Source organism: Eimeria acervulina, genomic scaffold (assembly GCF_000499425.1).
Source record: "Eimeria acervulina Houghton genomic scaffold, Eah_scaff36, whole genome shotgun sequence".
Taxonomy (NCBI): Eukaryota; Apicomplexa; class Conoidasida; order Eucoccidiorida; family Eimeriidae; genus Eimeria; species Eimeria acervulina.
This window is the reverse complement of record NW_013547358.1, coordinates 40,933-63,795: the sequence shown is the minus strand read 5'-3', so window position 1 is coordinate 63,795 and position 22,863 is coordinate 40,933. Positions and strand designations below refer to the sequence as shown.

General features: G+C 52.7%; 5 protein-coding genes across 5 annotated transcripts; 2 read left to right on the top strand and 3 right to left on the bottom strand.

Moving 5' to 3' along the window:
- Positions 1-942: 942 nt before the first annotated feature.
- EAH_00007790 (hypothetical protein, conserved) lies at positions 943-9,523 on the top strand (the record flags this gene model as incomplete). Its single annotated transcript, XM_013392148.1, has 14 exons — positions 943-1,053; positions 1,177-1,273; positions 1,374-1,458; positions 1,605-2,386; positions 2,527-2,678; positions 2,900-3,107; positions 3,215-3,282; positions 3,395-3,485; positions 3,599-3,825; positions 3,980-4,215; positions 4,311-4,791; positions 4,901-5,006; positions 5,169-5,223; positions 5,344-9,523. The coding sequence occupies 14 exons, from the start codon at positions 943-945 to the stop codon at positions 9,521-9,523; spliced, it is 6,879 nt and encodes a 2,292-aa protein (XP_013247602.1).
- Positions 9,524-10,983: 1,460 nt separating this feature from the next.
- On the bottom strand, positions 10,984-12,891 carry EAH_00007780 (meiosis-specific nuclear structural protein 1, putative; the record flags this gene model as incomplete). The annotated part of the gene is made up of 4 exons (XM_013392147.1): positions 10,984-11,202; positions 11,320-11,487; positions 11,646-11,850; positions 12,461-12,891. 4 exons carry the CDS (start codon positions 12,889-12,891, stop codon positions 10,984-10,986), a joined length of 1,023 nt encoding a protein of 340 aa, XP_013247601.1.
- Positions 12,892-14,359: 1,468 nt separating this feature from the next.
- EAH_00007770 (hypothetical protein, conserved) lies at positions 14,360-17,962 on the bottom strand (the record flags this gene model as incomplete). Its single annotated transcript, XM_013392146.1, has 4 exons — positions 14,360-14,704; positions 15,025-16,714; positions 16,847-17,573; positions 17,815-17,962. 4 exons carry the CDS (start codon positions 17,960-17,962, stop codon positions 14,360-14,362), a joined length of 2,910 nt encoding a protein of 969 aa, XP_013247600.1.
- A 931-nt stretch (positions 17,963-18,893) lies between these two features.
- On the top strand, positions 18,894-19,718 carry EAH_00007760 (chaperonin CPN10, mitochondrial, putative; the record flags this gene model as incomplete). Its single annotated transcript, XM_013392145.1, has 2 exons — positions 18,894-18,896; positions 19,401-19,718. The coding sequence occupies 2 exons, from the start codon at positions 18,894-18,896 to the stop codon at positions 19,716-19,718; spliced, it is 321 nt and encodes a 106-aa protein (XP_013247599.1).
- Positions 19,719-20,250: 532 nt separating this feature from the next.
- On the bottom strand, positions 20,251-22,484 carry EAH_00007750 (thiF family domain-containing protein, putative; the record flags this gene model as incomplete). Its single annotated transcript, XM_013392144.1, has 7 exons — positions 20,251-20,487; positions 20,642-20,790; positions 20,955-21,057; positions 21,186-21,274; positions 21,649-21,925; positions 22,051-22,255; positions 22,372-22,484. The coding sequence occupies 7 exons, from the start codon at positions 22,482-22,484 to the stop codon at positions 20,251-20,253; spliced, it is 1,173 nt and encodes a 390-aa protein (XP_013247598.1).
- Between the last annotated feature and the right edge of the window lie 379 nt (positions 22,485-22,863).

The following is a 22,863-nucleotide window of genomic DNA, read 5'->3' as shown; positions in this document are numbered from 1 at the left end:
CAGTGAGTTGGGCTCGGGAAGGAAAAGCAGTGCATAGGATACCCGATGGCCGACCATGGGACGAGGGCCCCCTTGACAAAGCAGACGCATGTTTCTGCGGATGTCTGTAGGCCTCTTGCCAAAAACATAACCATGATATACACTGCCAGAAAATAGTTTAAAGTTACTGTTTGGAGGAGAAGAGGAGAAAATTTTTGCCGTAGTTTGCCTTGCGGAGGGCCCGAGATGCTGCAGGTCGCTACTGGGCCGCCGCAGAGCAGCACTAGAGTAGCACACCTACTGCAGTGTTTCAGGTGAGACACACAGTGTAGGGCTCCCATACTCTATTAATGTTTCAGCTTTACGAGTGTCGGAACACTGTACAACGAGTACTGTCCTTGATATGATTGCTGTGTGTCTCCCCGCGTGGCAGCGGTCTCAATGCTGGGGCCCCTTGCAGTCCTTCAATGTCTCAAGCAACCGCCATCCTCGGCATTTCCTTATACCCTTGATTGACTCTTCTCATGTTAGCTCTCTGACCTAATGTTTCTAGAACTCGAGGCCAAAGTTTGCATCGCATTCAACCTAGCTGTCCCAGTGCCGTCTTGAGACATCGCGTCACATGCAACCTATGTCTTCATCTGCTTACAGGAGTGTCAGCTCAGCCATAACTGCATGATCTCGTTAAGCTGCAGCTAACGGAGTCGACCTGATGGACGGCGGGCGTCAGCTGTTTCTGCCTGGAGGACAACTCCTGCACCGCCAGCCGCGATCTTAACTCCTACGAAGGGGGCTCGACGAATTGAGTGGTACGATCCACTTTTTCGGGGCGGCAGAGCGAAGACCGTTGCAATTACCTCGCCTTCTTTTCTCTAAATTCACATCTTCGTTAGTTCGCTGGATGCCATGAACAACAACTCACTCTAATAGCATGCTCCAGCACGCGCAGACCTATCAAAGAAAATGGACGAAATACACGCAGTGCTGGAGCTATTCGTCAGCTGCCGCGGAAGCGGTTGGCCTCTTGTGCGCCTAGAAGCGGAGCAGCAGCTGCTGACGCAGCACCTCCTGATGGTAACATCCTCTGTCGCATTGCTTTCGGCTGCTAGGTACACGAGCTTCCATATTTACTGGCAGTCTGCGGAACGATTATGGGTGAATTAGGGTTAGGTATGTCTACTTTCGCTTTGTGTTCAGGCGGCGCCCATGGACAAGGAAGAAATTGAAGACCTAATCAGGAGGTGTTTTGAAGCAGATAACAATGGAGAAATTAATTTTCTCAGCTTCTGGTCAGGTCAGCATCTTATAGCACTGAGTAAAACGCCTAATTCTGAGTGTCTGTGCTTGTAGTATGCACCCTGCTGATTGTGACGACGGGTTGGCTTTCTACTCAGGGATGGAGAATCTCCTCGAACTGCTGGGGATCCGAGAGCCCTCCGCGCATGTAGATGACAAGGTTTACGGTTTGCAAGTCTTCAGGTGGGAAATATCGGCAGCTGAGTATATTGTTCCACGATCGCGCAAGGCGTCAACGTGTATTAGGTTGGGGGAGTTCGCAGCCATACTGCTGTCATTACCGCAGCCGACTGTAGCATGATGATCAACGCTTACCTGCATGTTCGTAGGGACGGTCTGCTTGCCGAAGCCATGAGCAAGCACCAAGGACCCACTAACAGCGTGTTGCTCTCCAGAGACGAGGTTCTCCGCGTAATCGGCCAGACAAACAAGTCAGTTACATCTAGGCAAAGCAAGGGTCATGCGGCAGGCAACCGGTGCGACGGTGGACCCTACCAAGGAGGCGAAAAGTGCTCTTCAAACCCATTTTGGGACGAGGTGTACAGAGAAACGGCACTACTAGATGCAACGTCTGTCCTTTCAATTACCGAGCTTTCCATGATGGTTTTTGGATTTCTGAAGAGTTATCTTAGGCAAGAATCCCCAGCGATGAGACTGTCGGAAGCGGTTCAACATAATGTTGGACAGTCGGTTGAATGCGGAGAACCTGAGCGGGCTGATACATCTGGGGTCGGGAGCGGTGTCTCTGATACAAGCGGGGTGCTAGCTGGGCGTACCGTTGCTGACACTACTGCGGGGACCGCTCACGACAATCAAAGAGGCCTGGAACTGCACAGCCATGTCTTTGGTCTTCGCAGTCAGACTAGTGAAATTCCTGTTAACAGTGGCGAGCCCACAATGATCCATGAGCGGTGGCAGAAGGGATGGGAGCTGGAACATCCAGGGGGGCATCTGGAAGATCATGATGCGAGCGGAAACACCTCCAGTGTAGCCAGTTCCACTGCAGGTGGACATAAACGAGGCTTGGAGGGAAAGACGTTTCAAGAGGGCTCTGAGTCACAAGTCGCTGATGTGTCGCACATTTTAAAAGGCGTGGATCCTGACGATCCATGTAAGCTTCCCAGTGCAGTCGTGCGGCTATTGAATCAGTTTCCCGTGTCTCCAGTACGTGTTTCTCTGTGGCACCCACGAATAGGGGTAGTTAAGTTACCAAACAGTTGATGGCTTGGGCGATAATGTCTCCGTGTGCAGTTTCGCAGCTGCGGCATTTGCTGATCTTTGCCGGGGAAGTTGTTGAGCGTGGGGTCTTGTCCAAGAAGGACATGCAACAACTCCGTCACTTGAATGCCACAGCAGTCGACTGCGTGGACCGAATATTTGTTGAGCGTGACAAAAGAAATGAAGTAAGTCACACTGAACCCAAGGTATATATAGAAAAGGGCAAGATTGTTTGGTGTGTCTTGCATGCTTTTGCAGTAGACGCTGCACATAGTCTTCAGCACGGGAGGTTGTTTATCTCCAGGGTATCGTCGAGTTTTTCCTTCACTCTGCCCCGTCAGTTTTTTCCAGTGCTGAACACGACTTACTCTGAACGCGAGCGTAGACGTTTGGCACATTGTTTCAGGAGGTAAACGACGCCGTTTTATCGCTGAGAAGGATGAGGACGGAAAAACAGCAGCTGGTCGAACGTCTGACGAGTGTTGAGCACCAGAACAATCAGTTACAGCTGCAGCAGGAACAACAGTTGTACGAACGCGACAAAGTTGACAAACTGGAGGCAGCCTTGGCTTCCGAGCGGCTGGAACGCGAGCGTCTTCAAGGACTACTGCGGGGTAGGCAAGCCTAGGCCGCTTGCGGCTTGGATTGGCGATGCAGTGTTCGCGTGGCTCTGTGATATGTATAAATCGTGAGTGCTCGTTTCGTGCTTGCTGTGGGGCAGATAAAGAGGAGGATCTCAGGGGTGTGACTCACCAGAAAGATGCGCTCCTTGAGAAGATCTCATCACAAGTAAGAATGGCCTTTGTTCCGAGGCCGATCGATGGTATAAGGCAAGAGCTGTCCGCATATTCTCCTTATCATTACTTGCTTCGTGTGCCTTCTACCATCTAATTTTGTGCAGAATGATGATTTCAACCGCCTCTTGGAAGCTGCGCACAAAGAAAAGGCTGAGTTGAGCGAAGACCACCGACGAAGAATGGAAACGTTGATTCGTGAGCCTTTCTCCGCCTTCTGCCAGGCGCCTTTTACGCTACACACTCATATCTAATAAATATATGTACATCCCCTTGGATGATTCACTATTCTGTGGATCGCCTTGCTGCAGGAGAAAAAGAGATGCTGGAGGAAAAGTTTCGTTCCGCCGAAGACAGAGTCAGGGCTGCAGAAGCTGCTCGCCAACAGTTGCAAGGCGATGCACATCTCAGTGCGACTAGTCTAAGGCAGCGGATATTGGAGTTGGAGGAAGACAAGCAGAGGCAGGAGGCTGAGGCTGAAGAGAACGAGGGTCTTATACTGCAGCTGCAGGGGCAGCTAGAGGAAAAGGTTCAGCAGGTGGGCACGCAGCAGTTGCTGTCCGTTCGTTCCTGTCAGTGCCAAACGCAGCACACTGGATTCAATGGAGAGTTTACATCTCATGCAGTGCATATGCAGTGCCGACCGAATCTATATCAGTAGTGCATTCTTGTTCGGTTGTGTCGCCCAACAGGTCACAATTCTGGAGGTGAAGAACAAGCAGCAAGCTCGCCTGCTGCATCAGGTTCGCGGCGTGCGAAATTCTTTGATGCAAGTTCTTCAGGAGTCAAAGGAAACTGAGGTAGACAAACGTGGTTTTACCGCTTCTGCAATGACGACGGGACGAGAGTCTGAGATAGTGAAGCTGAAGGCAGGGATGAAAGCTGCTCTGGCGCATATAAAGGATTTGGAGACTTTCATTGACGAGATGTAGGTCCCTGCTCAGGCGTGCAGCCAGTGACCTGTGTGCAATTTCAAGGAATTATGGGTGCCCGAGAGGTTTTCTCCTGATTCTGTGGATTCAGGAGACGAGAGCAGCGTCGAGGGATCCATCCACGCTATGATGTATCCGCAGCCTCAGGTGACTCTTCTGCTCGACCTCTACACAAAAAGCGGACTGACGAGCCGTGCAGCAGGCCTTTAATGGCGCTTCCAACCCTTGGGGATGAGCTGGAGCTGTCCAGGTCTGCTTCCGTCCCCAATAATGGCAGCGAGGTATCTGGCACTGAGCTCGGGAAAAGAAAAAGCAGGGCAACACAAAGAGCTTCATCTGGAGAACCCGACACTTCTTCGCATTGTGACAAATCGAGGGTTGCCTGCGAGGGATCAGGCGGTGGAGCTAGAAGTGCCGCGAGCGAGGAGAGCATCGAAGCACCTCTCTCCAAACAGCTTAGCATCGGGGAACAAATTGCGACAGTGAAAAGGCAAGAGGCTGCCTCTAGCGAAGTTGGTTTCGCCGAGTGTTCTGGCTCGCTACCTCCACGCCAAGCATGCACCGGAAGTTCGGTAAGCTGACAGTACTGCCCACGGCGAAGCAGCTGCCCTCAGCTGTGCTCATGCAAAATCAAACTGCAATTCTGTATAGGGGTCCACTTTCTCTTATGGAGTGGTGCAGGGAAATGCAGGGTCTTTTGCCTCGCTGCGCTCTGAGCCGTCAACGATAGATGCTGTCTCCAAAGAACCAACTTCTGCAAGTCTCCCAGAGGCCGAAGACATTTTTGGTACGGCATCCTGCTTCCCCTGGTTTAGAAATGCCTGTCATTGCAGTAGATGGACATCTGCGGGGGAGGCTAACTGCCTTGTTTTGTGGACTGGTGTGACTTCCCGGGACTCGAGCAGCACCTCCAGAGTGCATCAGCTTCATGTGCTGTTCATGCTTTTAGATCCTCTCGAGCTGCTGAAGTCTGAGGACTCAGTTGCGGCAGAAAACCAAGAAAGGTAGGTGCAGTAACCGTTTCACGTACTCGAATCACCTCTTTGCTTGAGGCGCCCATTGACAACGACGAAGAGAGTAAATGGAGGATAGCCTTTCGAGGTTTGAATGTTATGTATCCTCAGATTTGCAGTGAAAAGGCATCTTTCGCGCACTTCGAGTGCAGCACAGAGAGTCCATTCTGCTGATCGGGCCAGACAGATCAGCTCGAAGGGCGAGTCGTCTCTGCTCCATCTTTCGTCTGGTGTAACAGTCAAAAGCTCAAGTACATCGGAGCTTCCACCAAGTGGCGGCTCTACCAAAATGTCCTTTGGGCATTCGGTAAGCTCTAGTGGAGTCGAACTGTCACTTGCAGGAAGGAGATGCAGGTCGCGGGCGACAGAGAGCAACGCTTCTAATGAACAGAAGGATGGCAGGATTGACACTTCCGCGATTTTGCCATCCCCGGTAGCAGGGTCTCCTTCGGGAGGCCGTGGGATCAGCTCTTCTGGTGAAAAGAGTATCCTGAGCGATTCGTTAGCTTCCACTACCTCGGACGGAAAGTTTCTGATGTTGACCGCCCTAGGCGAAGCGAAAAGGTCTCCCACTGCGTCTGCCAGTCGGAGGATTGAAGAACGATCCCAGAGTTCAAAGGTAGAGTTGACTTCTAGAGCTCTGGACCCAAGCACATTGAGCGGGATGTTCAGCATGCTTGGAGCGTGCGCTGCACTGCCTGGAAATACACCACGTCGCGCGGTGGCATCGACGGATATCGGGAACGACGCCATGAGGGATACCCGCGATGGTGGCGGGGAAGATAGTTCCAAGACCAAGCATAGGCAGCCCAACAGGTTGTCTGCCGCAGCAACTGCTGCAATCTCAACAAAGGATGCTAATGAGTTTCGGTCTCTACGGCGCGTCAGTCAAGCAAGTGTGCATCACGTTGAGCGCCCTGAGGAAGAGTCACCTGACCATATTACTACAAGGCGGACCTCGGGATCTGTTGAGGTAGCGGACGTGACTGCTCTTAGGGGCGAGCCTGCATCAGACGAGTCCCTTTTGACAGGGGAAGATCAATGGTCAGCTCAGAGGAAGCCGAGTTCTTCGCCGAAAGCAGGGCGTTCAAGAGCACGACGTACTGTTTCCATGGGAATAACGGAAACCGCAGAAAACATTCAAGCGCGTGATGTAGCCGAGCAGCAGGAGAGGCAGCCCTCACTCACAACCTCAGGCAGTGCCGCGCACCCAGGCGGGAAGGAACACCATCTGCAAGATTCCAATCCCTCTCCCGAGGTTTCCCGGAAAGCCTCTAGGGCAATAGACTCCGTTCCGAAGAGAGTTTCTGGAGCTGAAATTGAAAAGGAAGTTGCGCCGGAGTCTGGAAGCCCCACTTCTTCGCTTCGAAAACGGTCTGGAGTCTCAAAAAGCTCCTTCGCAGCTTTGGAAACCTGCCGAAGCAGAGGGAATGCAAATATCCAACGGGCATCACGCAGCCGCAGCAGCAGTTCCGAGCCACCTTCCCGCAAGGCGTCGTCTTCCCACGGAACGTCTACCAACCAGCAGGCGCATGAGCCGAAGACGCCGCATGAATCCAGTAACACAGAAACTTCGGGGCAACAGCAGAAGTTGCACGACTGTTCGAGAGCATTTCAAGGTACTGAATTTGAAAGCCAAGTTCAGACCTTGAGGCAGCAAGTACCATTAGTGGCAGATCAGGCGACCCCTCAGGAGAGCCCAGGGATGCGCGATAGAGTGGGATTACGCAAGGGCACCACTAGCGAAGAACGAGGATCGAACGACCAGCTGAAGTCTCCCCAGAGCCTGCAACATGAACTAAAGGAGGAATGCATCAGGCTACAAGATGAGCAAACGGCTTCTGCAGCAGCTCTGTTAGCTGCCGCGGCGGGAGTGGTTGACGCGTCTCTCCAGCAGCAACAGCAGATGATACAGCGTCAGCAGGAACACCACGAAGATCTGCAGAGGGCTCAGCAGCGAAGAATCGACATGCTGCAGGAACAACTTGAACATCTTCAGAAGGCAAAGGAAGAGCAGCGAGAATCTGGAGAGCAAGAGCAGAAGAAGTTGATTCATACACTCCAAGCAAAACTGGAGGAACTGCAAAGGCGTCAAGAGCAAAGAGAACATGATTTCCAAGAAGCTCAACGCAAACTTCACGAAGAGCTGGAGGTGCAGTTACAGAAGAAGTTGGAGGAGCTAAGACGCTCCCCCCGACGAACAAACATAGAAGCAGCCAGTTCGTGTGCTGTGGGTCTGAATGCCCTTCGTGTCTCATACGCGCACCGCCAAGACACAGACCTTCGAACTAGCCACACACTGAGGGCAGACTACCAGCGCGTGACGTCTGGAGGATGCAACTCATTTGAAAACATTGGCCATGAACAGACGGTGCACCAACATTCCCAGCAAGACACCATCCCGAGACTTTCGGATGTACATGCGTTTACAACGGGATCTGAGGATTTTTCTAGCGTAAATGCAAAGCGTGTTAATCAGTTGCTGTCAAGCGGGAAGCTCGACGATGACACTGTGAATTGCATGCCGTGGCACCGTGCTGAGACGGAGCCACTGGGATCTGCTGGACGAATGGATCTTCACACAGCAGGTGCTGAGGCTCGAGGGCAACCGCTGGCGGAAGCTGCAGGATACATATGCGAACCGCATGATCGACACAGTGACTCTGATGGCGCATCCAGTTGTGCTAGCAGCAGTCTCATGGGGAGCCAGTGCAGCTTGCCGGTCCATGGCTGTTCATTTGAGGAGGCACCCACAACAACCAGCAGCTCATTCATTAGCCAGTCTGCCACACCTGCAGTGTGCTCGTCCAGGCCTTCCCAGCGTGGGCATTACCTTGCTAGTGAAGGGCCAGTTGAGCGACAAATTTACTCTGCTGGGGGCGATCGCTTGTTATCTCAGTCTTTAGGTGCTCACGGTAGGGAAGGCGTTCTGGCCAGGCATAACCTGGTGCGTCCTCAGCAGTCAGAGTGTGTTTCCATTACTCCCCAGCACATCTCACTTAACTCTGGCCAGGCGGATCCTCTTTTTTCTTCGTGTGTAGTACAGCGCATTAACAGCTCTACAGGTTCTTTGTGGAGCCCCAAAGCGTCGAGGAATCACGCCGCTGGCGTGGGGGAGCGTGCAGCTTGTTGTAGTACTTCAAGTAGTTCACGACCGCATGCGGATCCCCCAGCGAACTTTTGTAGCGGGAAAGGTACGCCGTCAAGAGGCTGTCAGGCAGCTTCTAAGGAGAAGCTGCTTTGTGGAGAGTTCCGCTACCGCTCCGGAAGTTCTCGCCACCTCTCAGACCAGGAACCTGGACCTCGGGAGAGTGGATTGGGCTCGGGTAGGCCCCAACTATCGGCAAACCATCCTGTTTCGCGGGCTGAAAGAGTGATTCCAATACAGCAGGCGCGCATAGACAGCGCTCGATTCCTAGGCAGCAGTAGCATTAGTGTGAAAGCCCCCAGCCTGTCTGGAATCTCAAGGGGTCAGCAGGGTGCATTTCCTTCTAGGGATTCCCAGCTGCCCGCGCCGCTGGCATCGACAAGGTCAATTACCTCCACGTCCTCCCTCGCATTCCCTGTCCAAAGCTCTTCAATTGGCCATACTTCCAGACTATTGCAGCAGCCAATAAACCCCAACCAGTGCTCACCACCGCCGACGGATTTCCTGGGGGCGACTTCTCCACGGAGTATTCCGAGTCATCGACAGACGGATTCGCGCGGCTCGCACGCCGGCAGCACAAAACGTTCCAGACACAGTCGGTGCACTGAAAGTCCAGTTTTGCCTGCTCCGGGACATCCGAAGAACGAGTCAGGCGTTCGAAGCGCGCGCTCTTCAGGCGTAAGCACAAGGCGCGAATCGTTGCTCTATGGCCCACGACGCACAGTTAACTCTTTAATGAGCAGACAGCCTCACTCGACTTTGTCGGAAGCAAATCCCGCAAGGCAGAGGGGGAAGATGCATTCGTGCACAGTTGGGTCAGGTAGCGCTGGATATGGGCCCACGGAGGCCATTTCAGCAGAGCGGCAGGAAGGCAGTGGAGCAGCATCTATCACATATCGCCGTGCGTCAAGCAGTGCAACTCATCCGGATGTGGAAGTGTCGCGGTATCCTTCTCACCATCGCCAAAAGACGCACCGTGGGTCTAGCGGAAAGGACAAGTTGGATAACAAGCGGCAGCCTGACGAAAGTCAGAATGCCGAACTAGCTGCTGCAGGGGATTCAAGCAGCCCGCCCGCGCCATCATCGGGTTGGGCCGGGTTCAATGGTGGGTTCATGAGCCAGGTACAAAAGTGGATTAGCTAGCTGGCCATTGATATTGCTAGTGGAAGGAGGTCTGTTAGTCACTTTTGACTTATTTGTTTAGACTGAGCGCATTCGATGCACTGGGTGCCTCGACGAAAGACCCACTTCGACGCGGGTTCCATTTTTACATTGAACTTCTCGAAGATAGGTTGCCACGAGGTGCTGAAGCCAGGAAATGTTAAGTTCAGCTGCGTTGATCAAATTAACTTTTGTCAACTTTGTGCAAGATCTGTTCTTTGAAATTTTAACTTCCTGCTTCTACCAGCACAGCTCAGGAATGCCCGTTGGTATCAGTAGTGAGAACACTTTGAATTTCAGATTAAAGGAACATGGTAGCTGGTGCGAGAAGATGCACTATTGTCAACAGCGGGCTACAGATAGTAAGCAGGCAGTGGTAGAATCCAAAGGAATAAATACAGATATTTGGACATGTTGCACCCAACATAAGTAAGCAGGTAGGCACCTCTCGTAAATGCCTCCGCCCAAATCTTTCCCTAGGAGAACACTTAGTACGCCTTCCATCAGCAGAATTGGGCAATTTAGAAAATTGTTCCTGGTAAACGGGCTGCAAGGAGATGTGTAGCGAACCACCGTTCGTAGCCCATTGACAAAGTGTACCAATCACTTTGTTTTCCACGTTCAAGTGAATTCTTGGTGAAGCTAGCCACTAACTATGGATGTCAGTGGACTCCGCTGCTGGAAGCGTACGAAGAGTTCTGGGAAATGGCGTCATTGAATCCAGATGAATGCTGCCAAGCTTTTCCTTCGCGCTTCTAACAATGCTGTGTTCTCGCCTGTCATGAAGCGTATTTTTTGGCAAGAAATCGGCGAGCTCTGCGTTTTCGCGCAGGAGCCTTTCTCTCTCTTGCTGGATAATTGCTTGTTTCTCTGCCTCTATTTCGAAGAGCCTGCGGAGTTCTTCTTTGTCTCGTTTACGTTCTTCTGTCAGCTGACGCCGGCGTTCTTGTATAAGCGCTTCTACCTAAAAACCCGCACTGGGAATCCGAAGAGCTCTCCAGATTCGTCAGCATGCAGGCAGGAACAGTTTCCCGACTGCAACTTAGGCATACGACTGGCTGCCTTTGCTAGAACCCGTAGATACCTGTCTGTTATGTTCCAAGAGTGCGAGTTTGCGCCTCTGCAGAGTCATCTGTTCAAGCTTTGCTTCTCTGGCGAACTTTGCGTATAGCTCTTGCCGGAACTGGCCCTCCTCAGCTAGTTGCTCTCTCCGCCTCCTTTCTTTCTCTTCCATCTGCTCCTTGAATGCGGTTGAGAGGGCATCCCTTTCTTGTTGTCTGTTGCATTGGCGAACACGGCACACACGGTCCTGTGGCGCCATCACAGGCTTCTTCGGAACTTCTATCTGCAGCATTATGTTTAGTCCAAATTTTGAGTCCCCAGAGGCTGCCTATACATATATTTTGGTGGGGGCTCTACCACGCAGCAAAAATCGCTGCAGCCTACCGTTTTTTTTTCTGAGCTTCTTCCTTTTGCCGTTCCTGTTCCTCGCGCTCGAATTCGTACAGATTTGCTATCAATTGGGCATAGTCTGTCTCCTCTTGCTGCTTCCGTATTTGCTTTTGCAGGAGTTCATCTAGTATTCTCGCCTTTTCCTTACGTATTAATTCTTTCTCTCTCTCCAAGTCTTCAGCTCGCTTTCTTTGCATCTCGAGGTATTCCTGAATTTTTGGGCATTCCCAGCGCAACAGATGCGGCGCAGACCTTTACCTTCAAATGTGCTAAGAACAGCCCACGCGTGTACTGGTTTCTTCCATTGAGTGATACATTGCCCTCACCCTGATTTCATTTTCTTCCTTGGTCTTATTTTCATGTAAGCGCTGCTTCTGCCGTGCTCTTTCTTTGGTTGCTTCCGCGACCATTTCTGCATGAAGTCGCCGGCGTTCCATCGACTGCCTTTTTTCATTCTCCATTTCTTCAAGCAGCCTTGCAACGACTGCTCCCACCTGGGCGTTTACACCCAAGCTGTGATGTTTGAAAGAGGCCTAGGCTCCACGATTTTAGGGGGAGGTCCTTCGTTTGTGACTGCCTACAATCTGTCAAACGGACATGCTTCGAAGGGAGAAGCTCAGATGCCTGAACGGAAATTTTCAACCGCATTTACCTGTTCCTTTTCAATTGCATACTTCTCGGCTCTTTCCTCCTGTTTTACACGCTGTCTGTCTTCTATCTGCGCTGCGAGTTCCAGCCCAACTTGACGCATTTGCAAATTGCGGTCAAGTTCCTGGCGGCGCGCATTCTCGCACTCTGCCAATCGTTTTTCTTCCATAGCAAGTTCAAGTCGCGCGTCCTCGAGGGCGGCGTCGGCCCTGCAGCGCAAACCTGCCCAAAGTGCAGAATTACTAAAAGAAGACTTATTTGCGGACCTTGGGTGCCAATTCTGTGGAATGGCGAGTGCGCATCCACCCTCTCGTGAACCTTGTGGCTTGTTCAACAAACAAAAGGACCACTTATTCATAAGAATAGTAATAATTATTATTAGTATTATTATTAATTATTATTATTTATTATAAGAATAATGATTATTATTATAGCGAAGGTGGTACTTCACCCTCCCGTAGAGGTAATCTGAAAGATATGAACGCAAGGAGAGTAGGAAATACCAGAAGGAAAAATGCAAGCTGATGCGAAACCACTGCACAAGGAACAACCTGCCTATCGATAACATGGCTGGTGCGGGGGCCCGTTGAAACCTATGAGCTCCTACATCCTGCTTTTAGGCATTAATACTGGAGCTCAACCTCACATCAGAGTTGTCCACGCAAAACGCTCTTTTTCAAACTGTAGCAAGCTGCACACGCCTACCCTCTAGATGCACCGCCGCTCGCTGGAATTTGAGGGGGAGCAGTGTATGCAGTTTGTCGAAGCTCTCTACGAAAGGCTAAGAGCGACATATTCTTAGGTTGTTTATTGGCTTACTCTCTAAGTTGTCGTTCAAGGAGCTGAGCAGTTCTTTCCCGACTGACTCTGGCAGTTGCCAGCTGCTCTTTTAGCTTGCGGATCTCCTCACTCTCCTGGCAGACTTTCTGCCTCTCAAGGGCGGCTGCTTCTTCCTGTTGCAGCTTGCGGTCTAAAGTGTCAGTGACTCTCTGGTGCAACTGTTTTTCCTTAATACTCTGCTGTCTTCGCTGTTCCTCAAAAGTAAATTCTAAGTCCCGAGAAAGCTCTTCGACATCAGCTTTGGCCGCATTTTGAAGCCTAAGAGCCTCTACCCTTGCATCGCTACGTGCAAGGTTGATCATTTGAATCCGTGCAGCCTCGATTTCTGCTAAGGCCTTGTTATGCTGTTCCTCTGCCCGCATGCGCTCTAGGCGGCGCTCCACGGCTAGGCGATTAGAGGCCTTCCCCATTGTGAGCGCGATTTTCAATCGTTCCAACGACCAGAACGCGCAGTTTTTAAGCGGAAGGGAACAGTTTCAACGGAGTCCTGATGAGCTTCGGGCTGTGCATTCAAAGCACGTTGATGCGCAAGCAACTCCCAAGTGTGCGGCGAGTTGGCGTCAGGCACATCGGCACTATTTTGCTGGCAACACCAAGAAATAAGCAAAAGCGCACACTTACCTAATCTGTGAACGCAAAAAGAGTACAGAAATCGCACTGTTGAAGCCTTCATTCCACGTAGCTCAGCATGTACAGTGTTGGATGCGCTGGGTGGCACTCACAGAGTCGAGATATCCCACCTTTGTCATCGATGCCTGCCCACTGGAAACAATAAACAATAAGTGTTTATTACTGTCAAGAGATGGCAGGCTAGGCAGCCGACTGCTAACACAAGAATCCCGCGCGTCAGCGGTGCTCGCCACCCCAGATGTATGACTGCGGCCCCATGCTCTTTACGTGTTCGCGCTGCTTGGCAAAAGTATGCATATCATGCATTTCTTATAACTTGAATTACAGCTACAGAAGACGTGGAATGACACTCAATCATATAATCCTCTCATGGCTGTTTAGCCAAGCCCCCTCCCCGGCTCCCCCCCTCTCCGGCCTGCGGGTCACCTAGTGAAATACATGTGGGGGCCAATTGCACGAAGGTTATCTACCATCAGTTAGAGTACAAAATGTAAACTATTATTTCCAAGCTGTCATATGTAACTAACTGCTTTTCTCTCAAACGACAGAGCATGCCGGTCTCCGCCTTTCCTCATCCCTGCTATGTCAGGACACCGCCAGCCCGAGTGCGACCGATCCAGCATGAAAAAAGTTTCGTACCTCAAATATAGTTACTGCGTACTCTTCACCTCAAGTTCTACCAGTACAGGCACAAGCAACCACGCCGGCTGGTTCAATCAAGACTCCCCCAAGCCAAATGCTGACTCAGCAACGCGAACACCGTAGCGTCGTTAAAAAAGGCAGGACCTTTTACAGCTGCACACGCTTTCCTGTGGCCTTCGTTAAACAATAATACTGCTTGTGGCCTTAGTTGAACACTAATATTGCCTGTGGCACTGTACAAGAAAGTAATAGACCCCAACCCTCCCAGTCGGCCAATATTGTCGCTGGAAGCGTAGCTCCCCACGCATCCTTTAGTACTCCCACAGCCATACGGCTAAGCAGAATGCAGACCTTGCAAAGTTGAGCAGAACGGATATGAACTGCCGGCTCGAGCTAAGCTAGTTTGGAGCAATCGCCTGGAACCCGGTGTCCCAGGATGCCTTTGGCCGCCATCTGCTAGTGTCTAACATGAGGAGCCTACTTACTCCGCGTCGCGCTTTACATTCCCAAACTGTCATTTCTATGATGTGCCTAGGGTTGTATCGTCGTACCTCATCTAAAATAACACAATCATAGGTCCTTGGGAAAGGAAAGTCCAAGAACGTTCTATGGGGCTGTCGGGACAGACGGACGAGGTGGTTCCTGTAATTGCATGATCGGCTGTGTCATACGAGAGAAGATTGACTCTAGCAGCATATGCATAGCTTTCTCTTCATACTGCTGCATCGGTGCCTCCGCTGCCTCCCCTGCTATGGGCGTGTCGACGGGACGCACTGGACCAGGGCAAGGGGCAGACTTGTGAATAGTAGACCGAACAAAGTCTACCAACTCCAGTCCTACGTCTTCTTCCCTGGCAATTGTCAGAGCGTCATCGAAATAAAACGACGCTGCTGCATCCGAAGCTTCGAATCCCTCAGCTCTGCCCTCGATAGAGCAGGGCGGAGGGCGTCTCTGACAACAAGAATGACGAGTATGGCTATTGCTCCAAGGACGGCAACGTTCGCAGCAGCAGCAGCAAGTCAACGGGCGAGCGCGAAGCAGCAACAACAACAGCAGGATCACCGCCGCAAGACAGCTACAGAGAGAGCAGCGCAGGGTGGGGAGAGGCTGCAACGCAAACGAGCAAAAGCAAATACAAACAAGCTGATGGTAGCGCAGCCGATATCCCTTCTATATCTGCACAGCCTGTGTGAAGAAATACATCAAATATGAGCATATCTACTTGTCAAGTTGCACAGACACAAGCGGAAAAAGGCTGGGCAAATGTGGACCTGAAGCGGTTGAAGAGTTTCGCATAGCTCCGTGATGCTCGCCGTAAAATTATCGGCGGCGGGTGGCAGGCTCCTCAAGATGGCCTTGAGCAGCTGCTGTTGTCTTCTCTTCCACAACTCCGTCGGCTCAATATCATCCCCTGACTCCCCGTCCACGCACGAGACGTTATCTGACTCGTCCCCTTCCCCCGCTTTGCGCAAGTGGAAATTCCTCGTCTCGCCCTCATCCGAGGCCGTCTCAAGCTTAGGGGACTCATCGCCGTCGGAATTCTGGGCATTCGTATCTCCCGATGCTGGAGCAGCACCCTCACAGGAGCACGTGCAGAACCGACGGTGGTAGTTAGCAAGGAATCTCGCCGACGCGTCGGTGCAACAGGAAGACAAAAGGTCGAATGCAATTACTACGTCGGACAGCCGCATGTAACCCATCTGAGCTTCAGTACTGGAGCTAGCAGGGGGAGGGGATGGCTCCACAGGCTCAGTGGGGGGCTTGAGGATACTTCTGAGTTCTCCAGTACCGTTTCGCGTCTGACTGCCTGCGGCATGTGAACTACCTGCTGCTGCCTGCCGGTCTAAGCGAGCATAAAACCCCGGCCCGTCATCTTCGTCATGTAGGTTGAAGAAGTGCTTGAAGACAGAAGCCGCCGACTCCCCATCACCATCTCCGTCTAGCCCTTCTTCCTCGTCGTCATCTGCAAACCGAACGCGGGACCCACGAGACTTCAGCGGGGCCTCGGTATGCGAATTCTCTTCCCCAGCGTTGGCAGAGCTGGGTTCCCCCCGCTGCTCCACGTGCCGTTCAGCCGCTGCGGTCCCATCCGTCCTACTTAGGCCCACGCTCGCGCCTCCTGGCGGAGAGGATGTTAAGGCCCTTTCAATCTTTGGACTAGTCGGAGGCACTTCCTTTGTGGACCCGCATACACAGGTCCCAACGAAATGCTCGAAGTCCCCTGTGTGGCTGGCAGGACTGGAGGCCTTGGGCCCTTGATTAGCGATTGATGGGGAGCTGTACTCCAACAAGAGGGTGTTATTCGTCGCAGCTGCCCCACCCTGTGTTCCCAACGTGGCAGCAGCAGCATGACCCCCCACTGCGAGCCCCTCCCCACCTGTGCATGATCCACGGCTGTCCCCGTTGTTACTAGCTTTCGTTGGCGCCTCATCTGCACTGCTCTCGTCGTCTACCGTCAGAGGAACTCTAAAGCCCTCGGACTCTAGACTGCCGTCCAGCTTGGTAAGCTCTGCACTAGAAGACTCCGTGGAGAAGGAGACACAGGAAGGCCGTTTCTCCAGCACAGGTTCCATCAGCCTCCCCGCATCGTCCCCCAGCAACTCGTCCATATCTACAGCTGGTCGCAGGCCCATAGCGCGTGGAATATCGAGATCAGAACTTCTTGCCCCTCCTAGCTGCTGCTGTTGCTGCCCCTGCAGGTCAGTTTCCCCCGTTGGCTTAGCCCGGCCTTCCTCAGGCAAGCCGTGCGGGTGAGGACGGTAGGCGGCCTTCCGCTGCAGAGCATCACTAATCCACTCCTTTATTCCCGGCCGAGTGTACATGGGCTCCTCGTCCAAAAGACGCAACAGCTGCTGCTGGCGGTTGCAGCAGCGACTGCAGCAGAACTGCACCAGCTCATCCTCCGAAAGGGCCTTGCTCCCTCCAAAGTCTAGTGTCCACCGCCACAACGCTGCGCGCCGCCTGAAGTACACACACCAAAAGTGGCACTGGAAATCGTGAAGATCGCGCCGCAACACTTAGACACAAATTTCTTTGTAACCGTGAGCACAACAGTCTACTCAGTGATTAATGCTTGTCGAAAAGCAGTCCCACTTTTCAGGAGTCGAGATGTTCCGCCTGCCGCAGAACACAAAGCCACAGCACTGCGACTCTTGCCGCTCCACCGCCAAATCCCGGAGCTCTGAAGGCTTGAGGAATACCAGTAAGGAGGCAACGATGTAAGCGAAGTGCTCCATACATTGCTTGCAAGATACCCAGGCAGTGACAGGCCGGCTTTCATCTTCAATGGTCCTCGACGGACGCACACCCTCAGCAGTCGCTCCTTCTCCCCCGACAACCGAGTCCATTGTGCTCGTGCGGGAGGAGTCGTGGTTGTTTGTCCCTGCAGGGGCGGCAGCTGTACTGAGGAGATCTGCAGCCGCTTGGGGAGCTCCAAATGAGCAACAATCAGGGCACAGAGGCTCGTGACTCATCCAGCCAGGCGTCTGCGTCTCGTGCTTCGAACGACGCTGCCACAACACGCGATCGAGGGTGGCTAACTTGCCACTAAGGATGGGATCTTGCTGCAGCAAACGCGAAAGTAAAGGGCAAGTGAGGTGCTGTCGGATAAGGTTGGGAAGGTCCCCCACCACGCCCGGGTCAGAGCTCCGGCAGCCATCTGAATGAGCAACGGAATCGCCTGCTCTGGTGTTCGTAGAAGAAACGTCACCCAAGGCGCAGCCGGCGCATGGCGGCCACCCGCCAACGCGAAGATCTAGCAGCTCGCTTTGGATCCAGAAACGCGCCGATGTGCACCGTGCCCTGTATTCCAACAATGCCTCTGCACAGCAACGGAAACAAACGACCCGGCGGGACCCCAATTACATGAACACACTTACTCGTCCTAGCCTTTCTTAGTGTCACTCCTCTACCTGTAGCAACTAGGCAGAAAGTGCATGGGGAGAGCAAACAGCACGCACAGTCGTTTGGCCGGCTGGCCAACACTGCATAGGCAAGACGTGTTGTCGAGCGATTTTTCCACTGAAAAACATCGGAGCAAGGGGCCTACAGTGCTAACATACTTGCTCGTTCATCCGTGAGGCTACGAAAGTCCTTTGCACTTCCTCTCTGGGCCTGTTTCTGCTGCTGCTGCTGCTGCAAGCGGCGCCTTGTGTCTGAAGACGCACGGTCCCCGGAAGCCTCCGCTGAGGCCTCCCCGCTCTCCTCCATCCGGCAACAGCAGACGCGGCGCAAGCCCTCGAAAATATGTCAATGAATCTCTTCTAAAGTTCCAGTTCCACAAAGAAACTACCCCTCAAAAGCCTCCCGTGGGCAGCAAGGAGATCAACGATCCTCAGCGTCGAAATAGGCTTCCTAATGGAAGCTTTCTCGGTCAGAGAGGGTACGGCGATGCGGTTGCTCCGAAGATTTTGATGATAAGCACCAAGCTTCCTCCAGAAAAAAAGCAGTGGAGGCAGACTAACAGTTCCTGTGCCCCAGCGCCGGGCTCGGTGTCTATAGAAGCAGACGCTGGGTGTTCGGGCTAACTTGAGAGCCCTACAGATTGTGTTCAGCCTTGGAAACGGGAATACAAGGATAAAACCCACGGGCTTATTATTTTTGTCTCGCAGCACAAGGGAGGGCTCAGTAAATACGAGCTGCGCACCTGCGGTAAGCCGCGGCGAACAGCGCCCCTGCCAGCGGCAGACTTCTCTGCCCCCCCGTTTTAATAGATATAGGAAACCTGTACAACTGAAGGAAACCGCGTTGGAAGGGTTGGTGAAAGATAAAACGCTGCTTTTGGCCGTTTTGTTGGGGTGACCGGAGCCGTAGCAGAGCCCAAGCGCCCCACGCCCAAAAAGCGCAACTCGAGGAACGACGATGAGCCAAGGAAGCAAAAAGAAGGGAAAATCTGAACTCTTTCTCTACCGAATCCCATGTTCCATCTTTCTTTGATTGTATGTCGCAGTACGGGGCCGGCTGTGGCTGTTCTCCTTTTAGGGCTGCGCGGCAGCAGCCCCTAGACAGGCAAGGATCTTTTCGGGTCTTCTAGCTGTGCACCGTGAAGTAGGGTCGACTTCTGCCACTTAATCGTAGCTCTGGGCGTTACTTCTGTTCTTCAGAAGCATTATTGTGCGTGTATAAGCTTATCCCCACAAAAATGGTAGGCGCAACACTCCGCCGGACCCCCTTTTCCACCAGCAACGAGGCAGCACACCCCGAATACTCCCGCTTCTGATTTGAACTGAACTGAAGGCATCCTCACCATTGCTGCATGCGTCATCTTGGGGAGTGCTCTTCTTCTCATGTGCAGCTGTGCCTCATTGCAACTAAACAGTTTATCGGACCCGCCCCACAGGGTCAGAACTGCGTATCTGTTTCTTGTTTGACTCACCAATCACGAAGCTGTCTTCCGCGTGTCCCATAGAAACACAGAGGGGAACTTCTTAGTTCTTCAGGGAGCCCACATGATCGAGGTGCAGTTGTTTCTGCTAGCAGTTGACTTCTCGGTTTGCACAAGGACTGCGCCTTAGGCAACGGTGGAGTCCTGATGCTGTTGCTTGCTAAGTTGTCCGTGTGCACGCTGATTTCGTTCAGGAGTGTCGGCTAGGATAATGCTTTTGTGGCTTGTTGCGTATGTGTGTGTGTCGGTGGGGGTTGAATTCAGTCAGGAGTTGCAGCTCGCCTCATGCCCATCTTCGGGCGCTGCGTCGTGCAGAAGGTGCAGCCGGCGGCGATGAGCAAGGGGGGAATATATATTCCGTCGAGCGTTTCCCAGCAGACAGGGTGCCACATGGCTAAAGTCGTCGCCGTTGCTCCGCCAAAGCCGTCGGGGAACGTCGCAGTGAGCGAGGATTGGTCTAAGCTGCAGGTGGGGCAGACTGTGATGGTTCCCGAGTTCGGAGGCATAAAGGTGCAGCTGGAGGAAGAAGAACTCTTTGTCTTCAGAGGAGAAGACATCCTTGCAGTAGTAAAGGAACAGTAGGCACTGAAGACGTCTCCCCATTGTTAGGAGCCCGGGAAGGGTTTTCTGCGCTTAGAGTTGGCAGGGATTTTGAAGCAGTTACGCAGACGCGCGGCCAGAAACATGGCTGCGTGAACATGGCTGCGTATCGGAGGTGATGTGAAGGGGAAGTAGAGGAGAGACCGGGGGAGCTCCAACTTGCCTGACGGTCCGCTGTTGGCAAAACAAGTCATCTAGCGCTTCACCATCGAACATCACCGTACAACTGTAGCAGCAAGTGTGGAGGGGCGCGCTGTCGCATACGAGAGTAGGGGGTTTGCCTACAAATGTCATCTCGTGACAAGCGAAGCCTTGGTGCGTGTGTATCTTTCGAACAAAAACGTACGACGAACCAACTGTCCACTTCTGTTTCAGTGCCAGTTTGCACTCCAGTATGGTGGAAAACTGTCTTAAGTGTGCTGCTGCTGCAGCACTAGTTTGGAGAGGTACATGCGCCCTGCAGTAGGCTGTTTAGGTTAGGTACTGCAAGGTCAAAAGGGATAGATGGGTTGATTCAACTCTGCAGCGATTTCAACTTGGCCGCCAACTCGTCTAAAGAGGACGCACAAGCAGGAAGCTTCGTTTCGGGACCGGCATGACTGCCTGCCCTCCCGCTTTCGTGCTGTTCTCCGTCGTCAACTAGAGTAATGCCGAAAGGGTTGTCCTCGTGAAGCGGCCCCTCTTTGGCACTCCCTTCGTGCGCACGAGGAAGGTAGTCTTCGAGTGTCAGCCCCTTCCCTTGGACCTCTTTCTGCGCCGCAGAGAAATGGCACGGCCCAGGAGGGTTGACCAAAAATGCCTACTGGTGTCGTCCCCGGGGTTGCATTTTAGATGGCTTCTATCCAAACGACGACTGACTGCAAAGCGCGTTGCGCACCGGATTTTTCACGGCTCCCTCCACATACCTGTCTTTTGCAGCACCACGCGTCTGCGCACTGATCGTTCGGCCGCAGGCAGAGGGAAGTGAAGTAGTCCTGCAGCGACTCCCACCCCACAAACGTCGACGGCCGACCGAACCCCAGCAGGAACTTAAGAGCATTTTGCACCAGGAAACCTGCAGCCGCAACAACTGCGAATTCGTTGCAGTAGGCAACAGCTGCTGTGCAGCTCTTGGCGGGGCAGTTGAAACTGATAGGAGGTAGGACCAGCGACCGCAAATGAAGGAACAAAGCGCGCGGGTGTGCGATAGGGAGGGACAGTCCAGAGATCGTCGTTTACCAGCGGTGACACCCATAGTGGTCGGCAACGATGCAGCGCACACGCCTTCGCGCTTTATTGAATTCTCGTCCTCCTTTGTAGCCACGACGTATGGCGGAGCACACTGAACAGGAAATTCCTCGAACCATCCCAATTCATCCCGTCTCATTTGCCGTTCGATCTTTAGAAACCTGCCAATGCGTGCCATAATGGGCAGCTGCGTCAGCGGACTTATCGTGGCTTCGAACTTACCTGGAAACAAGCTAGGACTCCAGGAAGGCACAGCTGTATTTGTCCGCTGGTTGCGTTCTCACTGACCCCGCTGTTGAACCACGGAACTCCTGAAAAGCGAACGAAGCAGGGCAGAACGCCAACCCATCGAACCACGCATGCATATGGATGTAAACATCCACACCTAAACAAATTGTTCACTCGTACAGTGAAGAGTAGCTGAGTTGCGGATGCACGTTGCATTACGTGTATGCGAGCAGTACACGCAGGTACCCACAGGAGTCGAGCTTCTGCGGTCGCATTTCCATTCCTGCTGAAAGAACAGCTGCAGTACTCCAAACCATACTGGGCTCAACAAAGCGAAGGGCTGCTAGCGAGGACCGATTGGATAATGCCATACTCGGACGTAGACGCAAGGCCGTGTGTGTGTGTGTGTGTAGGTAGGAAAGTGGCTGAACAGCGGTGATTTCATGATTGAGCTCACCCGCCTCGTTGCATGCTTGGCTAATTGTGATGCGGGCGGCATAGTTATCAACGCAACTCAAGACGAGATCAACAGGCCATTCGCCTGGGCAATCAAGACCGCGGTGCGCGTCACAGCCATGCTCTGCTTCCCGATGCTCTTCCCTCTGTCGCTGCTGCATTGAGTCCTTGCCATTCAAAATACGCGACAAGAAAAGGTCGAACTCCTGGCAAATGTTTGCATTGTGTGCTTCCAATTCGACGTCCGGATTGACGAACGAAAGGGTCCGCCTGGCAGCCTAGCAGCATACAAGAGAAACCGCAGATTGCTTGAGACCAGTCGAGCACACACTCCTTCGGATCCCAAAAAAATCAATGCACTCCACTGACATCCTTTAAGGAGAGATACCACTTCCCAACGTACCTCTACTTTGGTCAGGCCGACGTCTTTCGGAGTAAAGAATAGTCGATTCATGTTGGACAGCTCAACAGAGTCGAAATCAAAAAGAATAAGCTTCCCAATGCCGCAGCGAACGAGCATTTCAGCTGCCACAGAACCCACTCCACCTACACCCACGAGCACGACAGCCTTTTTTGTTATTTTTTGGTAGTCACGCACTACGCCCATCCTGAGAATAGCATGCAAACGAAGTAGAGGGTAATGAGAAGATGGTATTGCATGGGTTCTCTCCAGCTAAACTCCTATGCAGCAATGCAAAAGCCTACCTAATCCAGCCGCACTCACCGTTGTAAAGCCATGAGACGGGAGTATGGATTGTCCGCCCTAACCTCGGCACTCATTGTTGGGATCCTAGGGCGGGCGCATCCCTCATTCTTCCCTGCACCGTCTTGGGCCATTTTCACACTAGTCGGAGTACTACGCCGTCAGAAAACGCACATATGGGGGCCGTGCTTGCTCCTTCTTGAAGAGTGCAGAAACGCGTCACCAGCCCAACAGTCTGCAGCCGTCACAGAGGAACGTCAGCACAGCAAGGCTGGACGGTGCCCTATTTTTCTAGTTCTATGGCACCAGTACCACAGTTGCCGAACAGGCCAATTCTAGTTTGTTAGGCCCCCAAGTTGCCGCCAGTCAACGCGAGAGACGAACTCGAAAGAAACCGCGGGGCATATTTGCACGGCAGGACGGGGGAGAAGAAATCGGGCACAGCGCCGCCCTGATTAGGTAGTTCAGATTTGGGTTTTTGCACGGGTTACTAGTACTTCTGGTGTGGGCGAA